This window comes from Gekko japonicus, unplaced genomic scaffold, assembly GCF_001447785.1.
Source record: "Gekko japonicus isolate JY-2015 unplaced genomic scaffold, Gekko_japonicus_V1.1 scaffold438, whole genome shotgun sequence".
Lineage (NCBI taxonomy): Eukaryota > Metazoa > Chordata > Lepidosauria > Squamata > Gekkonidae > Gekko > Gekko japonicus.
The window spans coordinates 1,020,409-1,043,304 of record NW_015160849.1 but is presented as its reverse complement, the minus strand read 5'-3'; the positions used below and the strand labels follow the sequence as shown (position 1 = coordinate 1,043,304).

At 43.1% G+C, this 22,896-nt stretch overlaps 2 protein-coding genes across 2 annotated transcripts in view; both read left to right on the top strand.

Annotated features, from left to right (window-relative positions):
* Positions 1 to 2,694, top strand: part of FH (fumarate hydratase) — a 37,122-nt gene extending 34,428 nt beyond the window's left edge. Inside the window, exon 11 of the mRNA XM_015420725.1 lies at positions 2,273 to 2,694. Within this exon, the coding sequence (XP_015276211.1) occupies positions 2,273 to 2,415 (143 nt within the window). The 3' untranslated portion in view covers positions 2,416 to 2,694. The remainder of the gene's footprint in view (positions 1 to 2,272) is intronic.
* A 9,579-nt stretch (positions 2,695 to 12,273) lies between these two features.
* Positions 12,274 to 22,896, top strand: part of CHMP5 (charged multivesicular body protein 5) — an 18,686-nt gene continuing 8,063 nt past the window's right edge. The window contains exons 1-3 of the mRNA XM_015420782.1: positions 12,274 to 12,432; positions 21,444 to 21,548; positions 22,639 to 22,685. Coding sequence (XP_015276268.1) covers positions 12,364 to 12,432; positions 21,444 to 21,548; positions 22,639 to 22,685 — 221 coding nt within the window. The 5' untranslated portion in view covers positions 12,274 to 12,363. The remainder of the gene's footprint in view (positions 12,433 to 21,443; positions 21,549 to 22,638; positions 22,686 to 22,896) is intronic.

Genomic DNA, 22,896 nt, shown 5'->3' with positions numbered 1-22,896 from the left:
TCAGACTCCCCTCTCCTACATCACGACATACCACGCTTGAAATTGACGGCGTGGAGAATAACGTCAAAGGTTTTTCGACCCGCGTAGCCAATGTTCTACTGAACGCCAGGAAACCTGCTACGCGAAGGTCCTACCATTATAAATGGCAACGATTCTGTTCTTCCCTAGGTGATGATGCCCCTTGAGCCTCCTCCGCAGGCCTCGAGAAAGTTTTCCAATTCCTCCTGTCCCTAGCTGACTCGGGACTTTCCCATTCATCGTTAAAAGTTTATTTGGCCGCAATTTCGGCCTACCATGTTCACATTGATGGATGCACCATGTTTTCACATCCACTTTCGAAACATTTTTTAAAAGGTTTGTTACACCTCTTCCCTCCTGTCAAGACTCCTGTCGTTCCCTGGGATCTTCCTCTAGTCCTTCGTCAAGTTACGAGGAAACCCTTTGAGCCACTCGTAACTTGCGATATGAAATTCCTGTCTTGGAAGACGGCCCTTCTAGTGGCCATCACCTCTGCAAGGCGGAGAAATACTGGCTTTCCGGCATGACACGCCTTATTTGTCATTCTTGCCCGACGGCGTCCACCTCGTCCCTGACATTTCATTCCTGCCAAAGGTAGTGTCAGAGTTCCACCTACAGGCAGAGGTCTTCCTCCCGGATTTCTTCCCAGCTCCGAAATCCCCAGAGGACAGACTGTTACATACCTTGGATGTCAAAAGGGCACTACTGTTCTACCTCAATAGAACCCGCCCAACGAGACGTGACTCCCAGCTGTTTGCCTCATACACACCAGCGAGGCTGGGGACTCGCATCACGGCTCAACACCTCTCAAAGTGGATTGCGGGTCTTGATTGCAAAGCAGCCGTTTCCTGGGCCCATCAAGACCCATTCCACCCAGGCTGTTGCGGCTTCCACTGCCTTCCTCCAGGGAGTGCCCCTGACGGACATCTGTGAGGCTGCTACCTGGGCCATGCCTAACACCTTCATGAGGCATTACGCCCTAGACGTCCGTAAGAACTCTAATACCAACATGGGACGTCACATTCTATCTTCGGCGATGCAGTAAGGACCTGCCAGCACCCTCCTCCAGGTAGGCCACTGCTCGCTAATCTCCCATGTGTGTGAAGCAAAGAGACCATGTCGAAGATAAACAGGTTGCTTACCTGTAACTGATGATCTTCGAGTGGTCATCTGTGCATTCACATCACCCGCCCTCCTTCCCCGCTGCTGTCAGCTTCTACATTTTCAATAGGGGTTGGTTTGCGGCGGTTTGAAGGAACTGGCGGGATGTCCGCGCCCTCCCCTCTGGGCATGTGCGGTGGGGTTCCTGCGCATGCCCGAGGTCTGGGCGCGAAAATCCGTTAAAAGAGTTTGCTACAATGCCGATCGATCCAGCGCGTGCGCACTATAGCAGAGGTTGGCCAGTCATGGAAGCATGATACTGAGTGCAGTAAATAAATCTCCCAAGGAGTATATTGCAAAAAGGGTAAACTTGCATTTATTCAAGTAGATCCAGTTCATGTTCAGGTTGCAGTTGAAAGAAGAGAAAGAAGCCTAATCTGTAGAGTACTTTTCCCTATCCCAAATGGCCAGCTTGTCCAGCATCATGTGTGTGGGAGGATGAGGGTATTGTCTCCACAGGAGAGACCTGCAGAGATGTGTGTCTCCATGGAAGGCCATGCGAGGCGAGGGAGAGGACATCTTTGCATCTTTGTCATGTATTTTGAAAAATTAAAAGAATACAAATACCAAAGCACACTTAAGCAACAACAAACCATGATGTTCCAACAAAATTACAATGAGTGTTCCAATAACTAATAAACAAAGTCTGTTTTCCCATTAAACCATTTTGTTACATACCGTTTTAGTTAGCTACTTAATTTCAGCAATATGTAGTTTTCCCCTCTCAACATGCAGAAAGAGATGGCACTGTGGAGAACAGATACTGTACCATCCATCTGTTTCTGAATGTTGACCCATATGATTTAGTTGCCAGTGACACATTTAATATCGATTCCATCAAATTTAATAAAACTGCGGAAGCTTCCAATGTAATTCTATATCCAGAGATCAAATAATTGTTATCAGTTTTGTGGTAAATGACATGGATCTGCTGCTGGCTTAACTGTTCCAGTATTTAAAGAGCTTTCTGCAATTTATCTTATTTTTAGGAATCATTGCTGCTGTTTCTTACAGCATTGTGGAGACCGGAGTGCCTTTTTGATTAGTTTGTTTCTCAGTGACCTTATCTTGTTTTCTTTCCCCTTTACATTAGGTTATGACAAGGCAGCCAAGATTGCCAAAACAGCACATAAAGAAGGGACAACGTTAAAAGAAGCAGCTGTCAAGCTTGGATTTCTTACAGCAGAACAATTTGATCAGTGGGTAAAGCCAGAAGACATGTTAGGACCTAAGTAATTTTAACAGATCTCACACAAATTAAGGAAAAATAATTTAAAAATACATAAACAAAAATGTGTTGCATGTGTCTGTTACAAAACTAGTGATTGCATTCTTCAGCTATCATGGTGGGTGTTGCAACATAAACCCTGCGGACATGCTAGAAACATAATAAAGAACAATATTTCATTTTGCTTATAGTTTTAGTAAACTGTCCAAATTATTATGAATTTTGAAAATGTATTTAAGAACATCAGAAGAGCCCTGCTGGATCAGACTAGTGGGCCATCTACTCCAGCATCCCATCTCATACAGTGGCCAACCAGTTCCTCTGGAGGGCCAACAAGCAGGGCACAGAGGCCGAGGCCTTCCCTCTGATGTTGCCTCCTGTCGTTGGGATTCAGAGGTTGACTGCCTCTGAACATGGAGGTTCCCTTTCATCCCTGTGGCCAGTAGCTGCTGTCCTCCATGAATCTGTCTAATCCCCTTTAAAGCTGCCTATGCCTGTGGCCATCACTACCTCCTCTGGCAGCAAACTCCACATTTTAATCACTTGTTGTGTAAAGAAGTATTTCCTTTTGTCCATCTGTCTGCATTCATGAAATCAACTATGCAATAAAAGTCAGTGCCTACTCTTATGTAGCAAAGCCCCTCTGCACTTGCTAGATGAAGTTATTAGGAGTAGTTCTGTGGTTAAGTCCTTCCTATTAACAAAGTAAATCAATACTGTGAAACAATATAAAGATACATTAGGTATTTGAAATGTATCCCACTTCCTCTTGGAAAGACATGCATTCATTGTTGTGGCCTCTGTGCAGGTATGCATGGGACTGTGTGTGCGCAGTCCAGCCACACAGAAGGAGCTAGCGAGCTGTAAAAGAGGATCCGAAGATCCCAAGAGTGCTCCCCCTCCTTTCTTGTGAAATTTTCCCATCCAGTGGTCATGTGACTTGGAGGGCAAGCACTAGGGATGTGCATTCGGTAACCGAATGCACCCCCGAAAATGTCCCATTCGGGCTGCTGCGGGCCGATTCAGATTCTCTGATCTGAATCGGCTTGCTGCCGAATTGCCACCGAACTTCGGCGGCAATTCAACCCCATTATATCCTATGGGCCATTGAAGTCAATGGTGAAAACATAGGGTATATTCTGGGGGCTAGAGGGGAGGGGGTTTGAGGGAGAGGCTCCAAACTCACAGGGTACCTGCTGGAGTCTCTTCCCAAGATACCAAGTTTCAAGAACATTGGACCAGGGGGTCCAATTCTACGGGCCCCCAAACAGGTTGCCCGCATCCCCTCCATTGTTCTCTATGGCTGAAAGCCTCCGGAATCCGCTGTACTGTCGAAATTGACATGTTGGGAGTCTTTCTGCCGGCTGAAATTGATTCTGCCCAATTTGGCAGTATCTGAATCCGGCCGATTTTTTTTTTTTTTGGTACACCCCTAGGAAGCACTCTTCCTTCAGTTCTCTTCTTGCTGCCATAAGGAGAAGACATGTATGCGAGCTGACTAAACAACAACGTCCTTCAGTGTTCTCAAGGATGTCTTACCTCAAATTTTTGGTACGATGGTTCTGCTTAAGAAGTGCCAGGATTGTGGTGCCAGGATGGTATAAAACGATAAACATCAAGCTTGTTTATTATGTTTTGATGAAGGACATAACACCTCCTCTTGCCCAGCATGCCACCTCTTAACATCTAAGGCGAGAGAAGGAAGGATAGTGCGTTTAAAAGTGCATTGTGGGAAAGAGCACTAGGTGCTACAGAACTCACCACCAAAACTTGGGATACTCTTGATTAGAGAGTGTGGGGTTTGTGAGTTCTGCACCAACCTCAGTACTAGAGCCGCCAGAAAGATCAGCCACGCAGTGATCAGCCTCTGAGCCTCCTGCAAAGAAAAAAAAAGCACTCAGATTGTCTCCTGAGCATTCTAATTCACCTACCTGAGGGGATTCTCATCGACATCCATCTGGGGACAGTAGTTGAGCCTCCAGGTTGCCTCAACGCTGATAGAGCTTCCCCATACCAATCTTCAGGGTCAAGAGGATTCTTGGAACAGAGTCCTGGCATCGAACAATCTGGTGTCAACATCTCCTTGACCCAGGCTGTCAACACTGATTGGGGTTGATTGCTTCCTAAAACTGACTACACCATCAAGCCTGGGCAATAGATCTGGATAGGCAGATTACAGATGATCAGTGGGATCGAATCTGGAAATCCCAGACTAAACTTTCCAACTCCCTTTATATCTTTGAGGCCAATATGAAAGTTCTCACCCGACGGTACCTTACCCCAGCCAGACTAACACACATGATGCCTCAAATGAAACCCTTGTGCTGGAAACAATGTGGAGAAAAAGCGACGTACTATCATTGCTAGTGGGAGTGCAAAAGTATTGAGAAATTTTGGTTACTAGTCATTAGAAAGGTTAAGGAGTTAACTGGTTATGAGGTTCCATGGGACCCAGCCTTAATTTTATTGAATTTATGGCCTGCAGATGGGTTCTCATTTACTAGTAGAAAGTTGGTGGGTACTCTACTCACGGCGGCAAAGATAGCGATTGCCAAGCATTGGAAAGATCCGAACCCTCCAAGTATACAACACTGGCTTCATAAGGTGTGGGACTTATTCCTGTTGGATAATTTTAATACGTTTCATTCAGAAATCCAAACAGAATGTGAATTGATGAGCCCACTTCATGCTTGGTATCCCTTACTGGACAAGATCAACATAGACAAATTTGACTGGGAAAATCTCAGTAATGCTAAATACAAATTGTTGCTGTATAACTAAAAATTGCTATTTTGTACGGTTAGAGAAATGTGGTTTCTTGCAATACTCTTGCTTTGTATTTGGACTTCCCTGTTGGATTTATTTTCTGTTTGCATAAAACTCTCAATAAAATTTGTTGTTTAAAATGAAAAAAAAAAACTGACTACACCATCACCTTCAAGCCACCACCACAATTTTTTGGACCTATGGGAACCGAAGGTTTTTGAAATACAATCAGCTCAACCTCCAATTCAAAAGCCTTGACGTTGAATGGAAAGGGATGCTGGACACTGTTCTTCGGGACTCCCTTACATTCCAGTACCTATGATGCTCCCGGATAATTGGGGAGAATGGGACCAACAGCAGTTCCCAATTTTGGGTCCAAATCTCCATCCAGGAGATGCAACAGAGAGATTCAAGCCTCAAAGACTGATATGGGTTCCCAATTCCCAACTCAGAAGAATGCTTTGACGGAGCTTCAGACCCAGAGTCTGAGAGCACTTCTCTACCCTCACCAGATGACAGGGTTACTGAGCCATCAGCCCCCTCTCCCATAGAGGATCTGAAGTTATACTCAGAGAAGATTATGTGCATGGCAAAGGCCCTCAACTGTCAGTATTTGTCATCTGAGCCAAAATCATCTGACCCTATAATGGAACTACTCTACAGCCCGAAGTCTGGCCCAGGGGCTCTACCATTTATCCAAGGTGTGTAGACCAGCTTCCACATCAGCTTCCTTGAGAAAGCTAGAGAACTTGTATAGGGTTAAAGAGAACATGTGCAAATACCTCTTTCAGCACTCTAAAGCTAACTCTGTGGTTTCAGAAGTATTCCCAGTAAGAAGGAGGTCTGAGTCCCGTTCATCTCCCATGGATAAGGAAGGCCGCAAATTGGACTTCTTGGGGAGAAAGAGATATTCCTCTGGGGCCATGGGTTTAAGGGTAGCTGATTTTTCTGCCATAATGAGCAGGTGCCCATTATGCTTATTTGGGATCGAATGTCGCAATTTATTGAGTTAGTACCTGGTGACAAGAAATCACCTTGTCTTGAAGGCCAAACATTTGACACAATTGAATGCAGCCCACCATGCAGCGGATAGCCATAGCATTGTGATGGTGTCAGGTGTGGTGTTAAGGAGACATTCCTGATTAAGACCTTTGGCTCTCCCACCTGATTCTAAGGTCAAAGTGGAAGACCTCTTTGAGAGGAAGAAAATGTTTAGTGAACAAACAGATTAAATCCTGGGAAGAAATTAGAAAATATAGAATTACTGTGAAGTCATTGGGGATTACATCCAATACTGCCCAACAGTACAAACGCAAGTATTGGCAGAAGATTTCCAACAGCCTAATTACAATAAGCCTTTTAGGGATTCTGACTATAGATTTCAAAACCTGACTTACAATAGTCAGACATCTAAGCCTCAGTACACCCAACATCAGGATAGAAGAGTGAGTAGGGGGATAAATAAACAACCCGCTCAATCCCCCAAGGATTAAGTGGGTTATATCAGGTTGGTTATTTTCTGGAGTTCCAGTCTCTGCCTCCTTGCCACCCCCTCCTATGATGGGCACACAATGCTCAGAATTCCTAACTCAAGAAGTTACTTCATTACCAAAAAAAGGGACAATCACAAAAGTGTCCTCTTCATTGGATCTGTCAGGCTTCTACTCAAAATTTTTCGCAATAGGCAAAAAAGGGAGTGGACAAAGGCCCATTCTGGACATCAGAGCTCTGAATAAATTTTTGCATGTTGCAAAATTTAGGATGCTCTCCTTACAGGAGATCCTTCCATTGCTGTCTCTAAGACTTTTGTTTGCCATCCTTGATTTAAAGGATGCATACTTCCTCATCAGCATCCATAAGGCCTGCAGAAAATTTCTGCATTTCAGTTATGATAATACTGTGTACGAGTACAATGCATTACCATTTAGTCTAACGACAGTCTTTACCAGTTTTTGGCTTGCAGATTCCTATTGGCCAGGCAGATCCAGAGATTAATTGGATACATAGCATCCATGACAGCTGTCACACTACATGCAAGACTCTTTATCAGACCTCTGCAGAACTGGTTTATCCAACAATTCCAACCAGGATCAGACCCACAATGGAAGGGGTTTTCTATGCCTTGGTCTCATCTCAGGAGCCTCCTGGTGGAGTAAGGCCCTTCACTCCAGGATATTCCATTGGGTTTGCAATCACAATTTACAAATATTTCCAGGTGGGGGGGTGCATTGTGGAGTTCACACAGCTGTGGCTGGTGGTCTGAGTCTGAATCTAGACTGCACATTAATGTGTTAGAATTAAGGACAATCATAAAAGCTCTCCTTTTTCAGATCTGGTGGAAGGTCAGAAAGTATTACTAGCCACAGACAACACTACTGCAAAGTTTTATGTAAATAAGTGGGGGACACAGTATCCATCACTCTGCACAGAGTCTTCATGAGTCTGGTGTTGGACCATAAAGCACAAGGCTCATCTGATGACAATTCATATGGCAGGGCAAAGCAATACTGTAGCTGATATCATGAGCAGACAGGTCTTGATAACCCAAGAATGGTCACTCAAGGAGGAATACCTCATTCCAATATTTCAGACATTCCAATAATTCAGACATTGATCTTTGACGTGGTCTCTGTGCTTCACACCCATGGGATACAGTGCGCCTGCACTGGATCGATCAGCACTGTAGCAAGCTCTAACGGATTTTTGTGCCCAGACCTCAGGCATGCGCAGGAACCCCCACCACGCATGCCCAGAGGGGTGGGCGCAGATATCCCGCCAGTTCCTTTCCGCCACGCTGGAAGCACCTTTCCTTGGTCGGTCAGATTGGTAGCTATTTTCCTCAGAGGCTCTTCGGATTTCTCTTCAGTTTTTCCTCTTAGTTTACACCTTTCCTTCACTTCTTCATTTTTTCTTTTTTTAATAAAGAAAGACTTTATTTAGTTTTGAGGGGGAAATTTTTCGCCTTACCTCAGTTTGGCCTTCGCGCCCCCCCCCCTCTTCTCCATCCATTTTATTTTATGGAGAAAAGGTGGGGGGGTTTCAAACATTGTAAAGGGAGCAGCAGTAAGCTCGCTCCGCTGGACAGCCACAATCTTTGTATTTTTTGTCTTGGTGAGACACACCGACTGGAGTCCTGCAGGCATTGTGCCAAGTTCTCCAATCAAACTAGGAAGAACCAAGCGGCGCGTCTCCGGGTGGCATTACTAGAATTAGTGCTAAATCCCGCTTCCGCCATGGATCCAGAAGTACCAGTGAGACCATCGACATCGACGGCCCCGGCTTCAAAATCCTCGTCCGACATCGTCCAGTCGATATCGAAATGTCCGGTACCGACGGCGCAGTCTTCCACGTCCACTCCCGTGAAAAAGAAAAAGGAGCATCTATGCCATGGTTGACTCCAGCAGGTTACTCGGATTGGGATAGTTACTCTGCTCACCAATCACGGTCACCCCATAGATCAAGGCCGACACCCTCAGCGTCTCTTTCCCGGCCTCTGGATCATGCATCTGATGACCCTCCTCGACATTGACCGGATCAATATCGTCCTCCCAGTCCCCCTATCCCACTGTCAACAGATCCAACCAGTCAGATCAAAACCACTCCAGTACAATTACCATATCCCGATTCCTCTGACTCTGCAGATGAGGATTCGGATACGGGGGGTTCAAATTTACACAGCTCCCCTGACCAGCCTTCCCTGAAACAGGCAGTAGCCGATGACCAACCTATATCTCCATCTGAAAACTTAACTTCCTACGGAGACCTCGTTAAAAGAATGGCCCACTCTCTTGGCCTTTCCATCGTACAACCACAACCACAGGTTACAGATGCTGTTTTCGACGTGGTGCAACTAGATACAGCAACAGCTATAGCACTACCCATGTCCACGGTCCTGTTACAGGCAGCTAAAGCACCATGGGATAAACCGTCATCGGCTCTGGTGTCCACACGCCGCGAGGACCATATGTATAGAGTTCAAGAAACAGGAGCGGAATTCTTATTTGCCCATCCTCAACCAAATTCAATGGTAATTACTTCCTCATCCAAGTCAAAGAGAACCCATTCTGCCCCTTCAGACAGGGAGAGCAGAAAGCTAGATGCATTCGGACAACGTTTCTACTCTACTGGAGCACTAGGGGTGAAGACCACCAACTACATACACTTTATGGGAGAGGCTCTTAATAACGTCTTACATTCACAAGGACCAACGGGCTTTATGGTAGAAAGAGATATCACTGATAACATTCGAAAAACGTTAAACCTTATTCACTATGGTAACCAAAACAAGCACCTAAACTCATTATTAGTAACGATTGATATCAAAAAAGCCTTTGACTCCTTAGAAATTAAATATTTAGACACGCTTCTACAGCACATGCATTTTGGTCCCAATTTCAGAAGATCATTGCATGCCATATATGCTGAACCTAAGGCACAGCTACTAATAAATGGACCAATTTCATCTGAATTCACACTTCAAAGGGGCACATGTCAAGGGTGTCCCCTTTCACCAATGTTATTTGCCTTAGCAATGGAACCATTGGCATGTATGATTAGACAAAACTCAAATATACAAGGAATTAATATAAAAAGCAAAGAATTCAAAATCAGCCTTTTCGCTGATGACATTATACTTTATTTGACCAATCCCTGACACTCTATCACGGACCTCCATAAAACATTGCAGACATTTGGATTGATAGCTGGTCTTAAAGTCAACCAATCAAAATCTACAATACACCCAATAAACTTACAACCCGACATCAGACGAATTAAAAAATAAATTCTCATATCAATGGACGACCAATGTCATCCGTTATTTAGGTATAAAAATACCATTGAATTTGGAACATCTAAACAAAGTGAACTATACGGAGCTGCATAAATCCAATGTCACGCAATTAAAGTCTTGGAATACTAAAATGTTTCCCTCTCAGATAGAATCACTATTTTGAGGACATACATATTACCAAAATATCTTTATTATTTTCGAGCATTACCCATTACAATTGTAAACCAACAATTAAAAAAATGGCAAAATGACTTGAATAAGTAGATCTGGCAATAAAAAAATCATCGCATTCCACATAACACTCTTTGGAAAACCAAAAGAGCAGGGGGCTTAGCAGTCCCAGATCTGCACACTTATTACAAAGCAACTAAAATGGTCTCTCTAATCAGACAATATCATGATAAAAATGAATTAGACTGGAAATGGTTAGAAGAAAAAGCGTCCATTGAGATAGACTTCCAAGAAATACTATGGGTTTCACATAACTCCAAAACCTTCAAAACAATAAGTAAGATATTTTTAATAAATACACTAAAAATTTGGAATCAGTCCAAACAAGCACTGACTTCTAACCATTCAAAACTATATACATTCATTTATTGTTATTTATATTTTTTATTTGTTAAAAAAATAAAAATTGTCAACAAAATTTTCATCCCGCTACAAGTCAAAATTCCTTTCTTACCTGGAGGAAAACTGGCATCACTCGAATTGCGGACGTAGTGACAAGAAACAAACTTATGACGAAATCTGAAATAGAGAAAAAACAAAGTTACAGTTCATTGGTTTGAATACCTACAAATGCGTCATTTAATTAAAACCACTGAGCTTAAATATGCTATTACATCACCAGTAACAGATTTTGAGAAAATAATGCTCAAAGGATCTAAAAAACAAGGCTTAATCTCCACTCTACAAACTTTTACTCCTTAAGCAAACTATTAATCAAATGAGCTACCAAAAGGCATGGCATTCAGACTTACAGAGTACTTTTTGACTGATGAGCAATGCACCACGATTTGGAGAACTCAACAAAGTATTTCAAAATCTATTGAAATACAAGAATCATCTTACAAGGTATTATTACGTTGATACTTAACACCAGTTAAGCTTTCTCACATGTCGTCAAATATTTTCCCACTCTGCTGGAAGTTATGTGGAGAGAGGGCCACGTTCTTCCACACATGGTGGTCCTGCAGTCATATATTTACATTCTGGTCTGAAGTGAAAAACAAAATTCTAATACTTACGGGACATGATATCCCATTGGAACCACAATTAATGCTGCTGAATTTGTGGCCAATAGGAAATTTTTCCTTTAAACAAAAACTATTGATTAATATTTTAATAACAGCAGCCAAAAATGTCATAGCAACGAAATGGAGGGATAAACAACCCCCATCTATAAACCTCTGGTTATCTAAAATATGGGACTTTTTAATGTACGAATCTATTTCAATATATAACACTATACAACCCAACAGGGAAATGGTACCCTATTATAGACACTCACCTTTGATAGTTTTGACTGGGAAGCAATTACTAATGCTAAATTCAAATTATTGTTATACGGCTAATTATTGTACAATCTTTATTCTTCAATGTTATATCAATATTCGTTTTACTTTTGAGTGTACTTGTATATTGTGAAAACCTGCGATTTATTGTTATTTATAATTTTTATTTGTTAAAAAAATAAAAATTGTTTTGGTTAAAAAATCAAGATACCAACAAATGTCTCTTCTTATCCCATGATTGAATCATATCCAGAAATAATTTCACCAAAAGTGGGCTTTTGTAAAAGTTCTACCGTTCAGGAAATTTTCTCACTATTATTATTTTGTACTTGGATTGTAATTCAGATTATAAACGCGTGTTTGCATTGTTTACAGCTTTTGTGGATTTTTCCTTCGCTAGTTATATGGGCTGCTACCCACACGGAGGCTGTGGCAGCCCTGAGTTCCGTGGGTGAAGGGGCAAGTCGCTGGTTCATCCTGTAACCTCAGAACTAAGTGTTCCAAATGGGATGTGCGCCAGAAGTTTATGCCTTTTGCCGCTGGGGCGAGTCTCCCACAAGAACCGGTGAGCGGGCGCGTCTTTCTTCCCTCGTCAAACCAGCGAGGCAGATTTCCCACTTCCGGCTCACGGCAGGGCGGAAGATGGCTTCAGGCGACCCTTCTGCCCTCGACGTCACTCCGCTTGACGGGAAAGCTGTGTGACGTCGTCGCCGCGCAATGGTCGGCCGGCGTCTCGCGAGAGTTCGGCGCGCGCGCGCCGGCGCAGTGAGTCGCGTCCCGCGGGCGAAGGGATTTCCGGCGCAAACTTCCTGGTTCGTCCGGCTTCGGGGGCGGGCGGGTGTGTTTGTTGATCGCCGAAGAGACCCGCCGCCGCCGCCGCGATGAACCGCTTCTTCGGGAAGTCGAAGCCGAAGGGGCCGCCCCCCAACCTGACGGATTGTATTGGCTCGGTCAGTTCTGTCCTCCGCCGCCTGGCTTGTGGGGGGTGGGGTGGGGCGGGTTGCTGGACTCCGTCACCATGGAAACACCTCCCCCCGCCCCCTGTTGGGGGATCGGGAGGAGCTGCCAGCGCCCCTTCCCTCGGCCCACGTGACCTCTGCCGCCGCAAGGGGAAAAGGGGTCAGGGCTGCCGCCAGACTCCCAGGGGGGTCCCGGAACGACAGAGAACAGCCGCTCCCCTGGGGGAGATGGCGGCTCCAGAAGGCGGCGGGCGCTGAGAGGAGAGTATAGGCCGTGAAGTCTTTCCCCAGGGGCCGCTGCTCTCCCCCCTTCCCCGGCACAGATCCCCAGTGGTGTTCCCCAAGTCAGAATTGGGAACCGTAGAGAGGGGCAGGGTCGGCAGCTCGGGTTTGGAAACCTGGGAAATTCCTGGAGATTGGAGGGTGGGGCTTGGGGAGTGGAGGGAGCTCAGTCGGGGAGTGGAGCCAGTGTGGTGTCGTGGTTAAGTGCGCGGACTCTGATCTGGGAGAGACGGGTTTGATTCCCCACTCCTCCACTGGCACCTGGCTGGACGACCTTGGGCAAGCCGTAGTTCTGATAAGAGCTGTCCTTGAAAAAAAGCCGTTTCTGTCAGAGCTCTCTCAGCCCCACCCACCTCACAGGGTGTGTCTGTTGTGGGGAGAGGGAGGGAAAGGAGTTTGTAAGCCGCTCTGAGACACCTCTGGGTAGTGAAGGGCCATGGGGTATAAATCCAATCTCTTCTTCTAGGACTTCAGTTTCTCCTAGGTTATGGCATACCATAGAATCCATCCTCCAAAGCAGCCATTTTCTCCAAGGGCACTCATCTCTGTAGTCTGGAGATCAGTCTATATTCTGGGATACCTCCAGGCCCTACCAGGAGGTTGGCAACCCTCAAAGAAGGGTGAGTGTGAGAGAAAGAGAGAGTGAGTAAGTGATCAGATGCCAGAGAACCTCCTTTCTTTAGACAGAGTGTTGAAGGGAGAATTTTGGCAACCTTCATGTCCCTCACCTATGTGACAGTTCATAGCTTTAGCCATGGTGACTACCGAGAATCTCCACATTCAGAGGTAGTCAGTCTCTGAATCTTGGTGTTAAGAAGCCACATCAGGGCAGAGTGACCGAGGTCTCCCACCGTTAGTTGTGGCCCTTCTGGGCAACTGGTTGGTACAGTGGATTAGAAGGACCTTGATCTGATCTAGCTAGGCATCTCTGATATTCACAACTCTCTGTTCTGCTTGGTTGGTCCAAGGAGCTCAGTTACCACCCCCATTCCTCTTGTGCAGTTTGGGATTGGCTGTGAGTCTCTGGTCCGTACATGTTGCCAGCTGTTACTGTCGTCTGTACAAGGCAGTTAAAATTCATCAAACAGTTCTCCAGACTAGGAATTCTTGGAATCCAACTGGGGGATGAGCTCCCAAGTAATCTCTTTGCCCATTTATTAGAACCCTTGAGACACAGCCCTAAAGTGTAAATTGAAGGTCTTTGTGTAATGCCTTTCCTAAGTCCCAAGGTATTGATACACCAAACAGTTTAATAGGATATTAACACATGACCAGGAATCATTCTGATTTAAAAGGAAATCCACAGCCTGCCAGTAAAAGCCTCCTCCTCTGGTCATCAGATTCGGTTTTACGGAAGCCGTGAATCACACATTTTTGTCTCAGCTCAGGAAGGATGGCTCCAGAGCAAACTAATTTATGCCGTAGCCAAATTGCTCGCTCACAGCTTTAATGCCAGGAGCTCACAAAGCAGGTTTTTTGCTCACAGGGCTCCACAGCATACAGGGAGCAGTGGTCATTATATATTTTTTTATTTATTTAGATTTGGATTTATATCCCGCCCTACCCCAAAGGCTCAGGGCGGCTCACAAGGGCACCATGTGCCAAGGTTACAACAATAAACACATAATTTAAAAACAATAAATTACAATAAAATATAGTAACAAATTTACAATACAGATTTAACCAAGATGGGTAGATCTTAACCTCCATAGAAAGATGGGATATTACCAATTTAAAGCATAACTAACTATTAGTTTGTCTTGGGTATAAAGTGGTGCTTAAGAATATAAGACTAGCATTCTTATGGCCCACCAGCAACTGGCCAATGGTCGTTAACTGGAACGAGGTCTACTGTCTAAGCCCCGTGTCCTGGAACTGCCTGCACTCATCCCTGTGCCTTAGGAGCCAGTGTGGTGTAGTGGTGAAGAGTGTTGGACTAGTAACTGGGAGATCCAGGTTTGAATGGCCACTCATGCCATGGAAGCCGGCTGGGTGACCTTGGGCAGGTACACTCTCTGTCTCACCTACCTCACAGGGTTGTTGTGAGGATAAAATGGAGAAGAGGGGAATGATGTCACCTGCTTTGGGTCCCATTGGGGAGAAAGATGGGATATAAATGAATTAAATAAATAAGGTTTTGGCTGCTTGTTTCCGCTGTCGAATGTGATTAGTGTCCACTGCCTTTATGTAAATGAGAGAGGCCCTTACTCCGAGGGGCTTTCCAACTACATTTAGGGGTCAGGGCAACAAACAGCTGAGAAAAGAGGAATTGGAGAGGCAGCAATAACAATTCTTCAGCTTGTCATTTGGGGAAGGGTAAGCCAAAGAATCTTATTTCAAAAGACCAGCTTTTATTTCAGAACATTTAGAACTTTTTGTAAATGCAAAGAACGTTACTTAGTTCACTGTGCCCCTCATTTTTTGACATTTTGGTCTGTCTTGGGGACCATGCCAGACATTACATAAGAAGAGCCCTGCTGGATCAGACCAGTGAGGGTCCATCTGGTCCAGTGCATTGTCTCACACGATGGCCAACCAGTTCCTCTGGAGGTCCAACAACAGGGAAGAGAGGCCGAGGCCTTCACTAAAATATCAGAAGAGCCCTGCTGGATCAGACCAGTGAGGGTCCATCTTGTCCAGCATCCTGTCTCACACAGCGGCTAACCAGTTCCTCTGGAGGGCCAACAACAGGGCAGAGAGGCCGAGGCCTTCCCCTGATAAGAACCTCAGAAGGGCCCTGCTGGATCAGACCAGTGGTCCATCTGGTCCAGTGCCCTGTCTCACACAGTGGCCAACCATTTCCTCTGGACAGCCCAGGTGGGAATATACATACTTAAACCTGGAATGCCAGCTGTTGCTGCCGCTGCTTCTTTTTTGAAAAGAGTAGATGTCTTGTTCTCATGTTTGCAGGAAACTATCTGAAAATATTTAATCGGTTACTGATTCATACGTGAAATGTTGGGAAAGGCTTTGCTATCTTGCCCCACTAGCCTTTTTATGCAACTCTTAGCAGACCTTTTTACTTATCCTCTATCCATCTTACCTTGATGTTCCTGAAACAAATATTGCTACGAGAATTAAAAGTATTCTCCAGTTGGAAAACCTAGTTTGCATCCCAAATTCAACTCTGTTGCTTTTGGTGTTTCTATAATTCCACCATGACAGCTTCAGGAGGGCATTTCTAAAAAGGTTATAGGGCAATACTATAACAGAATGGTTCAGGAAGGTGCTTTGTAAAGGAAAAGGACTGTGGACTGCCCCACTGTGTGTGGAACATATTATCTGTTTGCTGCATGTAATACTCTGTTGTCACTGCATTGTTTTGCTGACGTCATACCACTTTTCTGCACTGTATCTGCACTCTGTATCATGTATAACATGTCATGCTTAGAAAAAAGTTAGAGTCCAATGGCACCTTTAAGACCAATAAAGTTTTATACAAGGTGTGAGCTTTCGTGTGCCATTGGACTCTTAACTTTGTGCTATGGCTTCAACCAACACGGCTACCCACTTTGATCTATGCCATGCTTATTTAGGTATCTGTAATCCCAGTCCTAGTACATCGCTTATTAGATGTCTCATCCTGTTGACTTGATCGATTTACACAGTGTAATCTGTCTTGAGTCTTAGTGAGAAGGGTGGACTATAAATATAGTCAACAAACCAAGAAAGCATTGCATATCCCGTTCAGCTCAGTGAACCTGGTACCATTTTTCTTTCTTGTTAAGAATGTTAAGGGACACAGGAGACCATATGGGGGCAAAATTCCAGAACGATGGGATAATCTCCAGGGATAAAGCTATCTGCTGTTTAGGCTTAGACTTGCTTCTTGCTTTAAAAGCCTGCTGCTAGTTACAACAGAGCTTTGTTTTCCTAGCTGGGACTTTCTCTGTGGCAGCTATTTTTCTCTGTGCAGTTATAACGGTTTAAGAATAGGAGCAAGTGTCCACTTTTTAAACCTCAGAGTTATAAAGGATTTAAATTTTTTCTACATATTTTCAAGACAGGCAAATATACTTTAAAAAATAGTAAGGCAACTAAAATGTTTTAAGCGTATAAGATAAGCAGGAAATAACAACTACACTACGAGAAGATTCAGGTGGGTAGCCATGTTGGGCTGAAGCAGCAGAACAAAGTTTGAGTCCAGTGGCACCTTTCAGACCAACAAAGTTTAATTCTGGGTATGAGCTTTCATATGTATGCATGTATCTGAAGAAGTGTGCATGCACACAAAAGCTTATAGCCAGAATTAAACTTGGTTGGTCTTAAAGGTGTCCCTGGACTCAAGACTTGGTTCTACAGTACCAGAGGTTCTGCTAGGAATCTTGCTTTTAAGAAACGTTCCAATTCTCCAGGACTCTTCATCAGGTTGGATGGGGGGGCAATCTTTGGAGCCTCCAGGCCTCATCCTGTATAGAACGCTCTGGTGACTCCAGTGGGTGTGGGGCTTGGCTAGTCTCAACTTGCACCAATGGCCTTCTGGGAAGAAGGAGCAAAAATGGATTGGAAGCAAAACCAGCTCTTGATCAAGGGTCTTTCTGATGCTGGACAAAATGTCGAGTTCCCTTAAAACAGGGCTGAACAGGTGCCCAGTCGCCACAGTGCCTAGAAGTTTCTTTGTTGTGCTTTGTTTTTTAAGTAGTGATTTTCTTGCAGTATCTCTTGGTCGTCCTCAGTAGAAGTACAAAGTTTATTTATTGTTTCACATCAAAATATGTTTTGTTGCATTAGAACATAAGAACATAAGAGACGCCAATGTTGGATCAGGCCAAAGGCCCATCCAGTCCAACACTCTGTGTCACACAGTGGCCAGAAATACCAGTGCCATCAGGAGGTCCAGCAGTGGGGCCAGGACATTAGAAGCCCTCCCACTGTTGACCCCCCCAAGCAGGAAATAACAACTACACTACGAGAAGATTCAGGTGGGTAGCCATGTTGGGCTGAAGCAGCAGAACAAAGTTTGAGTCCAGTGGCACCTTTCAGACCAACAAAGTTTAATTCTGGGTATGAGCTTTCATATGTATGCATGTATCTGAAGAAGTGTGCATGCACACAAAAGCTTATAGCCAGAATTAAACTTGGTTGGTCTTAAAGGTGCCCCTGGACTCAAGACTTGGTTCTACAGTAGCAGAGGTTCTGCTAGGAATCTTGCTTTTAAGAAACGTTCCAATTCTCCAGGACTCTTCATCAGGTTGGATGGGGGGGCAATCTTTGGAGCCTCCAGGCCTCATCCTGTATAGAACGCTCTGGTGACTCCAGTGGGTGTGGGGCTTGGCTAGTCTCAACTTGCACCAATGGCCTTCTGGGAAGAAGGAGCAAAAATGGATTGGAAGCAAAACCAGCTCTTGATCAAGGGTCTTTCTGATGCTGGACAAAATGTCGAGTTCCCTTAAAACAGGGCTGAACAGGTGCCCAGTCGCCACAGTGCCTAGAAGTTTCTTTGTTGTGCTTTGTTTTTTAAGTAGTGATTTTCTTGGAGTATCTCTTGGTCGTCCTCAGTAGAAGTACAAAGTTTATTTATCGTTTCATATCAAAATATGTTTTGTTGCATTGTGTAAAAATGTACACACACGTAAGTTCTTGCCCTTGCTGTCTTAGATGTTAAATGCCATTAATTGCCAGTAGATGCATCCATTGGCTCTGGTATTCAATTAAAGGGAGCTTTTTAAAGCAATAATGACATTATGAGAAATTGAGAAGTCAGGTGAAGGTTACAGGTTAGGCTTTTGTTGTGATTATGACAAACCTGTTTGTGTGTTACGGGCCCTCAAGGCACTTCTGACATGGTGACCGCTTGAATTAGTGTCCTCCAGAACACCCTGTCGTGAGTGAGCAGCCTTGCTCGGGTCTTACAAACTGAGGGCCTTTGTGGCTTCCACTATTGAGTTAATCCATTTCATGTTGGATCTTCTTCTGCTGCTGCCTTCAGCTTTGCCCGGCATTCCCGTCTTTGCCAGTGAGTCATGTCTTCTGTGGTAGCCACAGTTGTGCGTAGGTTTGTTAAAAGGACCCTTTTTCTTTAATATTCAGCCTGAGTTCTCCTGAAATCTTAATCAGGCTGAATATTAAAGAAAAAGGGTCCTTTTAACAAACCTACGCACAACTGTGGCTACCACAGAAGACATGACTCACTGGCAAAGACGGGAATGCCGGGCAAAGTTGAAGGCAGCAGCAGCAGAAGATCCAACATGAGATATTAGAAAAGCAAGAGGTTGAAGATTTCTTTAAAAAATATAACTCTTTTAAGAAATTTACAGAAGATCAAAGGAAAAATTTTAAATGACCCAATTACCTTTTCTGAATTGATAGAAGCAGTAAAAAAAAAAAAAAAACAGAAGAAGGGAAAGACTCCGGGCCCTGATGGATTTCCGGCAGAATTTTACCAAACATTTGAAGATCACGCTAGAATGCCTTTAAAACATGTAATACAAAACATTATAATGGAAAGTAAAATACAAGAGACCTGGAATGAAGCCTTAATTACTTTGATTCATAAACAAAACACAGACGAGGGAGAAATTAAAAATTATAGGCCAATTTTATTATTGAATGTTGATTATAAAATATACACATCAATATTGGCTGCAAGAATGAAAAGCATTTTAACACAGATAATTCACTGAGATCAAGCTGGCTTCTTACCAAAAAGACAAATCAGGAACAATGTAAGGACCATACTAAATGTGACTGAATATTTTGAAGCACACCCAGAGAAACAGATGGCTTTGATTTTTTTAGATGCAGAAAAAGCATTTGATAATATTAGTTGGAACTTTATGTTGGAACAACTGACAACTATGCAATGTGGGAAAGATTTCTATACAATGGTTAAAGCAGTTTTTTCTAAACAACAATGGTCTTTGTTAATGAAGATTTATCACAAAATATAGAGATACATAAAGGAACAAGACAAGGTTGCCCACTCTATTATTGTTTATTTTTATGCTTGAAGCATTGACTAACACAATTAGAGAAGATATACAAATCAAAGGAGTGAAAATAAGAGGAGAAGAATATAAATTACAAGCATTTGTAGATGATTTAGTATTTATTTTAGAAGACCCAATGAACTCTCTTTCGCAGCTGTTAAAAACTTTGCAAGAATATGGTCGAGTTGCTGGATTAAAAGTTAATTTGAATAAAACAAAAATCTTAACGGAAAATATTACCAAAGACCAAATGCAAATTATCTAAAAAACTTCAGGTACTGAAGTTCAGAGGAAGGTGAAATATTTAGGAATAATTTTGACAAACAGATTCCGCTCGCTAATAAAGAACAATTTCATGAAACTTGGAAAAGTGGGAAGACTTACAAATATCATTAATGGGAATAGCCACCATAAAAATGAATATTTTACCAAGACTGATCTTCTTATTTCAAACAATTCCAATCCTTCAAAACCAACAATACTTTAAAGAATTAGGTAAATTGATGTTACATTTTATATGGCAAGAGTAAAGTTGAAAACATTGCAGGATGCAACATAAAGAGCTGGATTTGCCCTATCAGATTGGTCTTTATATTATAAAGCATCCGCATTGACGTGGGTGAAAGAATGGATCACATTGGAAAATACAAGAATATTAAAGTTAGAGGGTCATGACAACATGTGGGTGGCATGCATTTGCTTGGTATGACAGAGATAATACACATAAGTACTTTAAACAACATATTCTTAGAAGATCTTTACTAAAAGTATGGGAAGAAACAAAAAACTTTTTTATATTAAGATACCAAAATGGGTCTCTCCACTTGAAGCTTTTGCTAATCCAAATGTATTCCAAAAATACCCCATGTGGAGATATGAAGACTTGTTAGACAATAAAAACCACTTGAAGTCAGCAGAAAATCTCAAGAAACAAGATACTGGCCTGAGTTGGTGGGAAAGATCACAGTTAGAGTCCAGATACGCTAAGGACAAACAAATAGGTTTTTATGAACAGTTAACAGAAATTGATAAAATATTGATTCACACTGATGAAAAACTCATTAAAAAACTGTATGGTGTAATGTTAGAAATGAAAACACAAGATGAGTAGTTAAGTGTTCCATGGTCAAATGGGCGCAAAATTTAGGAGGAGGAGGAGATTGGATTTATACCCCGCCCTTCACTACCCAAGGGAGTCTCAGAGCGGCTTACAAACTCCTTTCCCTTCCCCTCCCCACAACAGACACCCTGTGAGGTAGGCGGGGCTGAGAGAGCTCTGACAGGAACGGCTCTTTTTCAAGAACAGCTGTTAGGACATAATATTGATTTAGGTCAGTGGTCAAAGATTTGGAAAAATAAATATAAACATTACGAAAGCAATTTCTTATAAAGAGAATATTTATAAAATGTTTTCTAGATGGTATATTACTCCAGACAAATTAGCAAAATGTTATCCCAATATGTCAAATGATTGTTGGAAATGTTAAGAGAGGGTTGGCTCTATTTTTCATATATGGTGGACCTGTGAAAAAAGTAAAAAATATTGAGCTTAGGTACATGAAATTTTGAAAAGAATTTTGGAAATTAATATATCTTTTGTACCAGAACTATTTTTATTGGATATAGTTCCAGCAAGTTGTAAAAAGCAGGATTCCTACTTGATTATACATGTTGTTATAACTGCTAGAATATTATATGTGAAATATTGGAGAAGAAAAGAGTCTACAGGTGCCTTTTGCCATTACTAAATTGTGTCCTTCCCCCTCTTTTTTTCCTTTCTCCTTGCTAAAGGTGGATAGCAGAGCAGAGTCTATTGACAAGAAAATCTCGAGGCTTGATGCCGAACTGGTGAAGTATAAAGATCAAATGAAGAAGATGAGGGAAGGGCCCGCAAAGGTAAGAGGTGAGCGGGAGGGTGAAGGTGACTCATGCCGTACCAGGCTTCACCCAGATCTGCCGGTGTCATTTCAGTGACAAAGTGACATGCCTTCTGTATGTTTATAAAATCAGAAATGCATGTGGAATTACTATTTGATATTAAAAAAAAAAAGATTCCTCCAGGTTTTAAGAAATGTCACTATCTGGTTTTCTGGACAAACACGACCCAATCAGTAAACAAGTATAAAGCCAACAGTCGTGATAGTCTGACCCACAAATCAAACAGTCATTAAGACTTATAAGGAATGCTATCTATGTATTACCATCTGAAGCACTACAACAGGGGAAACAAATCATAAGAAAATCCTTGAACCAAGGTACATAATCAACGTCGTCTCCAGATTATATAACAGCGTTTCAAAAAATGGATCTTCTTCAAGAGATATTCTGTAGTGTACAAAAATACAATTTTTAGAATACATGCTACACCAATAACAAGAGACAATACAATAATCTTAGTGCTATCTTACTTACATAATGGTGCAAAAGCTCTCTGTTTCATAAGTGCTAGACAACAACGTTGATTATGTACCTAGGTTCAAGGATTTTCTTATGATTTGTCTATCATGTTGTAGTGCTTCAGATGGTAATACATAGATAGCATTCCTTATACGTCTTAATGACTGTTTGATTTGTGGGTCAGACTATCACGACTGTTGGCTTTATACTTGTTTACTATCTGGTTTTCGCCATAATTGTTGTCTCAGTACCTGAGAGAGTCCGCAGTGCGTGAGCCTGACTGGGTGACATCTCGGGATTGTGGTGAGGATAAATTGTTGGGAGGGGGAAGAGAAGCAGGTACACTGCCGTGATCATAGAGAAAGGGCAGGACCCCGTGGTCAGGCTTGCTCACTTGAGCGCTTCATATGTCGGGCTGCCGGTCTGTTAATGTTGTCAGAGAATGTCAACATTTGCATTCCTAAGTACAAGGAGCGGAAACCTGGTATGTCAGGGTTGTTGTTTTTTTTTTAAATAAACATCCATTAGTTGACAAGGGTTGCCTTCAGTGGTTAAACTGTAATCCTGATTACTGTTGCTTCTCTTCTAGAACATGGTAAAGCAGAAAGCGCTTAGAGTGTTGAAACAGAAGCGAATGTAAGTTTCAAACAGTTCATTGTTACTTTTCCCACGGAAAAACTGCTTTCCTTTCAGGAAGTGGCACCAGAGGTCCTCCAATATCAGCTTGCCGTATGAGGTGACTGTTATTGGGGCTCTCCCTTCCGTTGCTGCGGATCTACCCTCTTCCAAGTCCACTGATGAATGCAAAGAACTGGTGGAAAGAAGGATTCCCCCCCCCCCCCCGTCT